This window comes from Lutra lutra, chromosome 13 (assembly GCF_902655055.1).
Source record: "Lutra lutra chromosome 13, mLutLut1.2, whole genome shotgun sequence".
In the NCBI taxonomy this organism is placed as follows: Eukaryota; Metazoa; Chordata; class Mammalia; order Carnivora; family Mustelidae; genus Lutra; species Lutra lutra.
In genome coordinates this window covers 91,131,919-91,144,047 of record NC_062290.1, presented here as the reverse complement: position 1 = coordinate 91,144,047, position 12,129 = coordinate 91,131,919, and the positions used below count along the sequence as shown (strand labels likewise).

Sequence of the window (12,129 nt, the reverse complement as noted above, 5' to 3'; positions counted from 1 at the left end):
AGCACACTGAGGACACATACTCTCTGGGATGGCATGGCATAGGACAGCGTGGCATGGCATCAGAGGGATGCCATGGGATGGCTTGGCATGGCATGGCATGGCATCAGATGGGAAGGGAAGGACGGTATGGCATGAGGTGGGATGACATGGTGTCAGATGGGATGGGAAGGAGGGTACAGCATGGGTTGGGATGCCATGGGATGGAACTGAACAAAGACAGAGCACTGTGTGAAATACCCAGGTAAGCGGGTTCAGGAGGTTGTAGACCAGTGGTAAAAACAAGAGTTGGAGCAGGCTGACCGCTTACTAGAAATGGGTCTTTGTGTTACCCACTCAGCCGAGGGGATGGTTAATAATCACCATAGAAGACAGAGAACTGGACCCATAAAAGTAGACCCTAGCAGGTGTGTTTGTACCGTGGAACCCCACCAGCCTGCCCATCCTGACTGGACCCGGGGTGGGCCCCTGACTGGAGTCAGGTCTGTCCACGGCCTGAGGTGGGAGAGGAAGGGGTGGGGGGGTGGATAAGTGACTGTGGGAGTGGGGTACTTCCCGCCCTTCATTCCCACCCATGAGACGCCCCCCATCGTGCTTTTCAGTAAATTCCTCTGTTTGAGAAGCCATGATTAAATGGGTACCTGTACCCTGTAAACAAACACTCGCTGATCTATACCCCTAGCCTCCCAGGATTCCTGTGAGCATCAGGGCAGAGCCGGAGCCCACACCAGCCCCAGGCAGCCTTGCTACCATCACTCCTCCCGCCATGAGCTCCATCTCCTCCCTTGACCAGCAGTCAAGATGCAGTGAAATGATCATGTGGGGATCCTAGGTCCCCACAAATGGATTGCCAACCGTCCCAGCTGAGCCCTGGAGCCAGCAGCCCCACTTTGCCTGTTTTCTGCCTCAGTCTCCCTGAATTCCTGTTGTCCCAATGGCTGAAGCTTGTCTGCAGTCCCCAAGACGGGAATGAGAGACCCTTTCGGAAAGGGCTCTGCCTTGGCTAGGCTCTCAGCACGTGAGCCAGATATGGTCCCTGGGCCAACGATGTTTTTTCGTGTTCTTTGTCTGATGTTATGACATCTCAAAAATCTGCTGGCCTGGGAGAGACTGCCCTCCCAGCCAGTTCTCAGAGATGGGAAAGGGGGCATGCCTTTCCGCACCTCTCACACACCCAGCCAGGATTTCCCCTGCCCTAAATCGTCCCAGGGCCAAGCGACTGACCCCCCCCCCCCCTATTTCCCAGAGCCTGCTGGGCTTACTCAACCTTGAACTGTCGACTCGGCCCTGCCTTGCCTTTCCTGAAGAAAACACAATAAAGGCTCGGGCCTAAACTCCCTCCCCCCACCACACCACTGCTTCTGCCCCCTGACCCTCTGGGTGCTCCACATGCGGCCCTGCCTAGGGGGCTAGGCCCCTCCTCTTGGGAAACACGAGGAACACTTTCTTCCAATGGCATCGACCTCCCCTTGTCACCACCGAGTCACCTCTGTGAATTAAAATCCCATGGGTACAAATGAGCCCGCCCGCACCTGCGCGGATTCAGTGTCCTAAAGGGGCCAGGCATTAAACAGGTCCCAGAAACTGGAGAACTCCTGCGAGGTATGGTGTGTGGAGGAGAAACACGGGATGTGGTGAGCCTCTCAGCCACCTGAGATGCCAAGACGGTCATCTGCGGGCTTTGCGTCAGCGTGTCTCCTCCCTCCAACCCCCCGCCCCAGTACTGCTTTGAGTACGGCACCCATCCTTCCCCTCTCCCGATGTTGGTTCTACAGCACCCAGTGGGAGCTTTCTTGCACTTGGGCTGTCCCCAGGTCTGGCCGGTTTATGTATTCTACCCCCTCCCCTGCGGTCATTGGCCCAGGATGGCCCAGGATGAATCTGCCAGGTGCCCAGCTGGGTCACTGTGTGGAGAGAGACCACCCCCCGGGGAAGAGAGCCAACCCAGAGGAGCAAAGCCATGGTTCCAGAGCCTAGAGGTAGCCGTGTGGGTCCTTCCCTGCTTTGCCAATTCTGACTTCCCACAAACTCCCTTTTGGTCCCTGAGCTGGGTTTCCGACCCCCACATCAGGCATTCTGACCCATGTAGAGAGCTGTCCCTGTTGGGAGTGTCTGGAAGGGGTCCCCGTAGAAATGACAGGTGCAGAAGGGAAAGGTGAGTAGGAAGCAGCCGGGCAGAGCAGAGAGAGAACACACCAGGCAGGAAGGGCAGCGTGGGAGAAGGCCCCCAGGTGGGTAGAGCTGGGCTTCTGGAGTTTGCTCGCATCAGGACCCTGTGTGTCTTCTGTTGTAACCACCCGTACCTTTGACGAATCATCTTTGTTAGGCGAGGTCCATCCCTAGAGAAACCTGTTGTTTGGAAAATCCCCCTTGCCACTGGATATGTCCTGATTTACTGGACAGATTTGGTTTTAAGCTCGTTGAACCCCTGACTGGGCCTACTTATTTATTCAGTCTCATTTTCTACTTTGCACCTAGGATTTGGGGCCTGAAATCCTGGCCAGTCTCAGCTCAGAACCCTAGAAGGATCAGAGCGGCTCTGGGAGTGTTGGGGAGGTGGGTGTGGGGCCAAGGGCCAGTTTTGCCTGGCGATGCGGAGGCAAGGGAAGCTGGTCGGTGCCACTCTGGCTCAGAGCAGCTGTTCATCAGCTCGAAAAGAGAAATGAATTTGTCAGTCTTTGGCTTTGCCTTTGACCCCCCAAGGGCCGAAACTGACAACTCTAGAAATGTTGCCTTCAGGGACAGAGTCAGTAAGCCCACCAGAGTAGGCAGGGAGATAGAAATAGGGATCTCTTACAACGTCAGCTACCCTCCTCCTTCTCCCTGCACCTTGCCTAAATCCTGTCCCCATCACCGGGGGCGGCAGGGGGATGGGGAGAAAACTTGCTGAGTTGGTTTTGTGTTCCTTCTTTGGATTCCACTTTGGGCCAGGGACGTGAGCAGGGGGAAGAGGAGTGTCCCACATACGAACATCCCTTGTGTCACTAACATTTGTTACTAAGATATACTTGCATTATATGACTTAACTTTGATGCCCCAAGTTTGAATTCTTTGGAGGAAAGAGTGGCCCATGCTTACTTTCATAGGACACACAGCACCCAACACAATGCCTAGCCCTACTAGGATCCCCGGTTCTTGAATCAGTGACTTTTACTTAACTAATCACCATGCCAAAAAATGTCCACACCAGGGCTTCGGACTGGACGATGCATCAAAGTCACCATCTGGGGGTCAAATGCGTGGGGCAGGCAGGGGTCGCTTATCCTAGTGAGCTGGGCCCAAGCCTTGGTGTGGATGGAGACTCTGAGCATTTGGGGACAATGAGTCCTGGGTGGGGTCAGGCCCAGACCGGTGCAGGTGGCTCCTGACCTCAGGCTGTGCTGAGTGTCAGATGGGGAAGAGCAGGGGAGGGCCTGGAGCCCCTGAGACGGCAGGGAACAGTGAGTGTGGAGTGGGTCAAGCCTAGGCTTGGCCAGGTGAGCTGCTGAGTCCCAGGTGATGGGAGGGGAGATTGGTCCTACGACTTGGCGGGGTGTGGGCCAGCATGGGGCTCTGTATCCCAGGTGGAGTCAATCATAGGTCCTGGTATGGAGGTAGAGTTTGGAAAGGGGCAGTGTGTCCCATGTCAGGGGGGCGTGCCAGGCTCTGGGCAAGGGAGGACACAGAACTCTGGGTTGGGGATGTTGGTCCCCCACCCTGGCTTGGAGACTCCAGGCCAGCAGGGAGTGCTGTGTCTCGGGTAGCAGGGTCAGGGGCTGAGAGGGGGCTGCGATCTGGTTGGGGGCGTCATTCCCAGGCTCTGACGAGGAGCTTTCGTCCTGCAGAGGACTCCTTGAGTCCTGCGTGATGGGGGCAGGGATGTTAGACCCAAGCCCTGACTTGGACACTCTGGGTTGGCAGGGAGAGCTGTGCCTTCGGTGAGATGATCATGGTCCACAGGCAGAGGCCGCTGAGTCCTGGTGGGGGTCCATCTCGGGCCTCGGTGTACGCAGCAAGGAGGGCAGGGGTGCGTGCCGGTCAGTCCCTCGCCCCGGCGTGGAGACTCCGGGCCGGAAGGGGGCGCTGCGTCCCAGACCGGGGGCAGGAGGGGCGGCGGGCTCCCGGTCGGCTCCGGGCCGGCAGGGGGCGCTGGGCTCGCGGCGGCGTGGCGGGCGCCCGGCAGGTGGCGCTCTGGCCGCGGCCGAGGCGGCCGAGGCGGGCGGCGGCAGCGGCGGCGGCGGCAGCGGCGGCGGCGCTGCGGCCGGCTCGCGGGCCCCGGGGAAGCGGCGGCGGCGGCGGCGGCGGAGGAGGAGGAGGCGGAGCGGCGGCGGCTGGCGGCGGGAGCAGCGGCCCCGGGCGGGCGGGAGCGCCGCTGGCCGAGCGCACAGGCCGCGGCCCGCGGAGCCCGCCATGCCGGCGCGGGTCTGAGGCGCGGCGAGCCAGGGCCGAGGCGAGCGGCGGCCGCGCCGGCCTGTGGCCCCGCAGCGGCCGGGCCCGGGCCCCATGAGCGGCGGCCTCGGCCTCCGGCGCAGCCCGGAAATGTCCGGCAAGCTCGAGAAAGCAGGTGAGCGCGGGCCGCGGGCGGGGCGGGCCTGGGGGCGCGCGGGCGGCAGGGGCGAGCCGCCGCCCAGGCCTGGGGCCCCGCCGCCCCGCCGCGGCCGCCTCGGCGCGCCGGCCTGTTCGCGCTCCCGGGCCGGCGGGGGCCGGCGGGGCGGCGGGCGCGGGCGGCGGACGGGAGCCCGGCCGCGCGGCTGCGGTGCCCGGTGGACCGAGCTGAGCCCGACAAGGTGTCACTTCGGCTGCGCCCGGAGCGTAAATGTAGCCGGGAGGAGCCCCTTGGCTGGCGGCGGAGGAAGCGGGCAGGATGTGTCTGGGCGCCTTCGGGGCTCGCTCGCCTTCCCCTGCCGCGTCGAGCCGGGCTCTGCAAGCAGGGCCCCGGGGAGCCTGTGGCTTTGGGGGCGAGGACAACCTCGTCTCTTTGTGTGTTCCTAGAAATCTCGGAGAGCTGCCTTCCGATTACCGGCCTGGAAAGCCCGTGCTGGGAATGGAGTCCCCAAAGGCTCCGCGAGGGCTGATGCCTCCCGCGGGGCCCGGGGCGTCTCTCGCCGGCGACACCCCGCAGGGTGAATCCCTGGGTCCCGGGAGGTGGGCGGGCGGGCGGGCCAGGGCTCCTGGGCCGGGGGGTGGGGGGGACACCCGTTGCTTGTCATAGCCTGGGCGCCGGCTTAGCTTGGCGGCCGACTTGGGCAAGGCAGGCTTTTGGGGGCTGCAGGGGGTGGGGGCAGGTGGCATAGATTTGGGAAGTTGCTGCGCGTCCCGGGTGGAACCGGGATACTCTTCTGAGATGGGCCCCGGGGCCGGACTCAGGAGGCGGTGGGGACTTGCCGGCTGTGGTTGGATTCCGCACAGGAAGGAAATTTCTGTTGCCTTTACTGAGGGTTTTCTGTATATCCGGCGCGGTGCTGAGCACCTTATGTGTGTTGCTTGGTAAATCTGGGAGGTTCTGGGTAGGAGAGGATTTGAGCCTGGTTTTACGTACTCCCGGGCCGGGCAGTGAGTTCCTGCAGGCCACCCAGCGAGAGGGCAGCAGACCGGGGGGCTGGAAGCCTGGCTCCCTTCCTCAGGGGCAGGGCCGTGGGTTTCAGGGCTGGTTCTTGGGTCTTTTTCTCAGCTTTTCCCTCAGGGCCATGCCCGGTGACCACGAGCTGCCTCTCTGCCCACGTGCCAACCCAGAAATATCTTGGGTTAATTTGGGCAGCATTTCTCGGAAACTCCGTGAATAGCGTCTCTGAAGGGTACTGTTGGGCAAGTTGGATTATTTTACATATAACGTTAATGGGGTTTTCTTTGATTCTAAGGGTACATTTCTTACCCAAAACGTGAAAGTTGTGGCAAAGTAAAAAGCGAGCTGAAAAGCACCTGTCATCCCGTGAGCCGTTTGGCACAGCTCAGACCGCTCTGATGAGACGAGTTTTTGTTTGTGTTGCGCGTCACCTGGAGCAAGGAGGCCCAAGGCCAGTGCGCCGCAGCAGAGGCTCTCCCGTGGCCTTCTCCGGGCACCTCCTTCTGCTGGGGGCTGCAGCACATGCAAACGCCAGAAGTGCCTGCTTCAGAGAGGCTTGTCTGAGGCCGGGAGGGCCGGACCAGCCTAACATCCTACGCCCCGGCCACCAGAAATGCCCTGTGACAGGGGGCTGGGCCTGGGCACAGGAAAGGGGGGCTTCATTGGCGGGGCAAGGGGGAGGCCCTTTGTGGTTAGGCTCCGAAGAGAGGGTAGGGGGTCCCCGGGTGGAGTGGGGACGGGGATGGGGGAGAGGGTGGACTCAAAGGAGCTGACCAGGGGCTGTGGGAAACTCAGGAGGCCCACCCACAGGGTGAGAGGCAGCCGGCAAGCAAGCTCGGGGGCTGGCAGGAAGTCGGTCCTTGTGGTATAAGGCCTTCGGCGGTGATCCGCACACACCCGTCGTCAGGGGAGGTTAGGACACCCCTGGAACGAAGGGTACCTCTTCCTGGTGTTTCTGCTGGTCCTTGTAGGTGGATTTCCCTTTGCACTCCAGCGAGATTTCTGTTGGAGTTTTCTAGCGGACCTGCTCCTCTTAAGTCACCAGCAGAGTATCTCATTCAAAGGAAAGGTCCTTGGGCGACGCGGGGACACCTGTTAGCAAGTGAGCGGTCTCTGGTAAGTTACAGAGCCTGACACCCAGGAAGCAGTCGTTGTCGGCCTCTGGGGGAGGCTTTCTTGAGTCCGTTCTGCTGCTCTTCAATACACGGCGCCTGGCTGCGGGAGGGGGCTTGCACACCGCCTTCCGCCGAGAGCCTCAGGTTTCTTAGGAACACAGAAAGGCAAGCCTCAGTTCATGCTTCCCTGGTCGTCTCTGCTCCAGGCCCCATGCAGGATCAAGGCAGTCTAGGTTCCTGATGGCAGCAGAGAGTCCGCTTGCTGGCTGGTTGGGACCTGTCCAGTGAGGCTTAGAGGAAGAGGGTTGAAGTCGGAGGACCCAGGAAAAAGGCTGGCGTGGAGGTTGATGGTTCAGGGAGCTCCCTGGGGTGAGCTAGTGGGTGGGCCTGGCAAAGAGAAGAGGCTCTTCCCTAGGAGCGAGGAGGGACCTGTTTTGAAAGACCATGCTGGCAGGAGATGTGTGTAGCCGCTCCAGAGGCTGCTTTGGAGGAGCCAGTGACCGAGGTTCTGGTCGTGCGTAATTACAGGTACGATGGGTCTCATTTTGTCCGTGCTTACTTCTAAGAGACACGTCGCCTATGCACTACTGATGTTCCCTAGTGTTTCTGGAGCCTAAATGCCTCTTTATTTTTTTATTTTATTTTTTTAAAAGATTTTATTTATTTATTTGACAGAGAGATCACAAGTTGGCAGAGAGGCAGGCAGAGAGGCGGGGGAAGCAGGCTCCCTGTTGAGCAGAGAGCCTGATGTGGAGCTCGATCTCAGGACCCTAGGATCATGACCTGAGCCGAGGGCAGAGGCCTTAACCCACTGAGCCACCCAGGCGCCCCTTAAATGCCTCTTTAAATGCCGGTGGGTTCCATCCATAGATGTGTTGTGTTCGATCCACACCTGTTCTTGAAAAAAGGAGACTTGGTGGTCAGTATTTAAAAATCAGGAAATCACTCCTATATCTCAGATTTTTGGTTCTCTTGAAAAGTAAGAAGCCCTTGTACTTCTGAGGCTTTGTTTCCTACAAGGCCTGGTGGGTGGGGAGGGGATAGGGTCCTCTTTCCCACTTGGGCTGTTGACATTTGAGTCTACATCCCCTTCCTTGGTGAAATCATTTGTGTCTGTTTGCTTTTCCTCTGGACTTTGAAATCTTTGCCCCATTCCTTCATTGATTCATTCCTCAGTCCCTCCATTCAGCACTGACTGGTTCTATCAGGCTCCGCATCCTGGGGATGTAGCATTGAACTCGGCAGACATCACAGTGTAGCTTGGGCACCGGCTCTGGCAGTGGGGAGTCCTGGGGAACTTAGGAAGGGTCCCATCGGACTTACAGTGCGGGAGGGGTCAGGGAGCCGGTTCTGTGAGGAACTGAGATTCAAGGTGAGCCTTGGAGGTGGAGTCGAGTTAGCAGGGCACAAGGGAGGGATGGGGAAGAGAGCAGCTTCCGTTCTCCTCACTGAGCTCTTCAGTCTCTTGCTCGTTCGCGCATTCATCCCTTCATCAGATAGTTTATCCAACATCTCCTAAGGGCCTGGACCTGTTCTGGTGCTTGGAGTACAACAGAGATCGCTGCCTCCGGGGCCTTACCTTCTTCTAACGGGGGCAGCCAAAACAGACGTCAGAACAGACATCCTGAAGATGTATTTTGTGCAGGTGTTTTTGTTTTTTTTTGTTTTTCTTAGATTCTCTTTCCCTGGTCTGTGTTCCCAGTAGACCTGTCTGTCTAGGAGTTTTATCACTCACCAAACCCCTGGCCAGCTCGGTAGGCTCCCCATGCCCCTGAGCTGTTCACTGGGGCTGATGTGGCAGGCTCACCCGTGCACTGCCAGAGGACAGAATAACTTTGGTGTCTCAGACTCAAGTGTATGTGTTTCAGTTTGTGAAGAGGCTTTTATTAAAAAGAAAATTGCCTGCTGACTGCATTCACATAACTTTCAGTTGTGTATTTTGTCAGAACAGAGAAAAATGCAGGTACTGTCACATGAGGCTGAGGAAAGAGTTCTTGCAGATCAGTAGCCACTGTACTTTTTTTTTTTCTTTAAAGATTTTATTTATTTATTTGACAGAGATCACAAGTAGGCAGAGAGGCAGGCAGAGAGAGAGAGGAAGGGAAGCAGGCTCCCCGCTGAGCAGAGAGCCCGATGGGGGCTCGATCCCAGGACCCTGAGATCATGACCTGAGCCGAAGGCAGAGGCTTTAACCCACTGAGCCACCCAGGCACCCCAGTAGTCACTGTATTTTGATCCATTTAAAATTCTTTCAAGTTTAACACTTCCTTTTCCCCCCACAATTAACAGTCTCTGTGGTCAAAATGAATCTAGTCAACAAATACAACGTTTTTATGGCCCCGGTCGTCCTTCATTTACTCACACATGCGACACTTACACGGAGTCCCTCCTTGTTGGCAAATACTGTGACGCCTCAGAGTGGCAGAGTCCGCAGGAGACCGGCCCTTCTAGGGTCACAGTCCAAAAGGAACATCAGAATGATCTTGAGCATTTCTGCGGCATCCCATGGTTTTTGAGAATGCATCGAGAGTGCGCCTCATTTCCCTCCTTCCTCAGGACCGTCCCTGGGGTGGGATCAGGGCCAGGCATGTCCATTCTGCACCTGAGGGCAGCTGAGATCGGGGCGGGCTTGGCCACTTGCAGGGGCTGCAGCTCTATTGCGGTGAAGTGGGGTGCCGACCCCAGGGGTCTCCGGCCACCTTTCTGCCTTCACGGAGCACCGCTTAGAGCCTCTGTGGTGCTGGACACACAGCAGCTTTCCATCTCGATTCTTGTTCATGTTTCTGCGTTTCTTTTCTGATCCTACCAAAGTGGGGGCACCTCGGTTAAATGAAGGCAGGCCCGGTGCAGTCTCCAGGGCGCACATCAGACTGACGGTGCCAGCAGCATTGGCAGTCCTGTGAGGAGGTGAGTAGCACGATGCAGCCGGCGCTTCACAGAATTAGCCACAGGAACCCCAAAGGTTTCCTGGTCTTCTGAGCAGCTGTTGGCAGCGGTGGTTTGAATGGGATTCCTTGTAGCCGACAGACCTGATAGGAGGCCTAGAAAGATGAGTCATGTGTGAGCTTGCAGAAAAGTCATTTCCCAAATTAGCCCGGCTTGGAGAATGCCTTGAGCATGGGGCCGGGTCTTACCTCGGGCCAGCTGGATGTGTTCCCCGTTGCCATAATAAGATGACGCACTGGAAGGCGCAGCGGGCCGGCAGCCCCGCCCGGGAAGCCTCCGGGCGCGGCACTGCTGGGACAGGTGTTCCTCCGCTTGGTCATTCACCTTGCCCCAAAGCCTCTTTTATGGTTAAAAAACAAAACCGGTAGTTCTGGAGTTACTAAGGGATGTCATCTTTGTTGCTGGCTCTTTGTTCCAGGCCGTTTGACTAAAAATCTGAGGCCCCTCGTCATGACCTTGGGGAACCCTTTCCCTTTTCTGGGTCTCCTTTTCTTGGTCAGCGCTCTGAAGGGGCAGACTCGAATTAGTGCCTCCTTGTTTTGCTGGAAAGCAGCAGGTCCTTTTCTGTACAGAAGAGGGCCATTAGATAGTGGGTAATGGAGAGCCACTTTGAGGACAGTGAATCCTTCCTGCCTAGCCATGGCCCCTGAGGAGCCTCCTTGGTCCTCCACCGAGCAGTGTGAAAACCCGCCTCCTGCATGTGCGCGGCCTCCTCTACCCAAACCAGCTTCCTCTGGACGCCTGGTGCCGTCTCTTCCTCCGGCAGATCCTGAGTCCCATGGGAAGGCCCCAGATAAACACTTGGGTAGAATGGTATTGTTTAGCTCATTCAGAAACCAGAGCTTCGCTTTCCTTCCTGTAAGTTAAAAATCAACAAACAGAGAGTCTTGACTTGACCGTTAGCTTCTTGAGGGAACGTGCCTGTCTGGTCCACCACGGGCTTGTGTGGCCGTGCTCGGAATATAGGAGGTACTCAGTAACTACTTGCTAGAACGATGAATGAGTTGAGGTGATACTATCCTAGAATGAACGTAGGTCTCTGATTCCAAGTCTCAGAAGTAATTTTTTTTTTTTTAAGATTTTATTTTTAAATCATCTCTACACCCACTGTGGGGCTCGAACTCAACCCCGAGATCAGGAGTCACACGCTCCACCAGCTGAGCCAGCCCGGCGCCCCAAAATTACTTTGAAGTGGAACTTCTTCTGGGCTTTGAGTTGCCAGTTAGGATGTTTCTTGGGGAATTAGTAGGACCAGTAATCTGGCAGGGTCTGCTGATAGTTGGGGATTTGTGCTAACCGTACACGTCGATGGCTGTTTAACTGTAGTTTCCTGAGAGCTGTCACGCTGGTGCTGAGATCAGAGTCCTAGAACACTGTTGAGAAAGCTCTGGTGTGTGGCGAGAGACTGAGCCACACTCGGCTCTGACTCCTAGACGCGGGTCTGCAGGACACACGGGGCCACGGTGCTCTCCGGCAGCGTGCACACTGACCCATCGCTACTCCCTCTTCCATTTACCGGCCACGGGTTTACGCGGGTCCCGCTCAGCTGCTGCCCACGGCCCGGCCGCCGTACTTGGCCTCTGCATGTTATCGAGGACAGGCCGCCTGCGCCACCAGCTCTGTTTACCGAGCTCGCTCCCTGAGCGGGCGGAGGCGGGCTGGCGGGGTTGTCCCACTCACGTCGCTTCTTTGTCATGGGGCTTCTGCAGAGTCTCTCATGCCCTCTCCTCCTCTTCTGTGGGCGAAGGCGTAGTGGAGAGACTTGCCTGCCGGACTGGAAGTCTGCTATCCGATGGCCACCGTTCCTCTTTCTCCGCATGGTTTTCTTCCAGGCTGTGGTTCAGAAGACGGTGATGGTTCTCTGAACCGGAGCCCTGGCTGGCGGTCTGGATGCGTCTTCCTAAAATATGGGGACTGCCTCTCAGCAGCTTAGACCCTCCGTTCTCAGCGGTTCCTCACCGGTGACCTTTCTCCTTTTCACTTGCTTGCTGGCCCCACAGTCCTTTTACTGCAAATCAAGTTTTGTGATCAGGAGCCTGCCCCACTTTTAAAGCATAGGAGACACGGAGGTGTCGAGTGCTGGGTGGCATGCACTGCCTCCCAGGTTGGGAGACGAGGGTGTGGCGTTCAGGCATTTGCTTTCTGGCTTTTCAAAAATGTGTGCCATTGGCGTGGACTTGAGAAATGCGGCCGCGAGCCGCACGCCCTAGAGCTGAGGATGGCAGCCTGCCCGCGGCCTCCCGGAGCCGGGGACTGACGCCGCCTGCCTCGCAGAGAAGGCCCGTGCAGATGTGCAACGGGGAGAGACATGGCAGAAGCCCGCTGGACCGTGGGACGGGGTGGGTCCCAAGTGCCATGTAGTTGGCCCCAAACAGGCAAACAAAAACACCAGAACTTCTGTTTGGTGGCAGTGGTTGTTCTTACTGCTGGTTCTGGATGCTCACGTGTGCCCTTTCCTTCATGTGGCTGCTTGTGCATGGAGACATGGGGGATTGTACGTGGGTCGTGGACGGGCTGCCCTCAGCAACT

General features: G+C 57.7%; 1 protein-coding gene across 17 annotated transcripts in view; it reads left to right on the top strand.

The window, feature by feature from the left end:
- The first annotated feature begins 4,287 nt into the window (after positions 1–4,287).
- Positions 4,288–12,129, top strand: part of RAPGEF1 (Rap guanine nucleotide exchange factor 1) — a 136,327-nt gene continuing 128,485 nt past the window's right edge. For 3 of the 17 annotated variants that reach the window (XM_047701265.1, XM_047701258.1, XM_047701257.1), the window contains exon 1: positions 4,288–4,540. In XM_047701265.1, coding sequence (XP_047557221.1) covers positions 4,480–4,540 — 61 coding nt within the window. In that variant the 5' untranslated portion in view covers positions 4,288–4,479. Of the gene's footprint in view, positions 4,541–4,682; positions 4,764–4,813; positions 5,100–6,510; positions 6,656–7,069; positions 7,173–12,129 lie in introns of those variants that run through there. The other 14 variants (XM_047701253.1, XM_047701252.1, XM_047701251.1 and 11 more) reach the window with 8 other exon arrangements.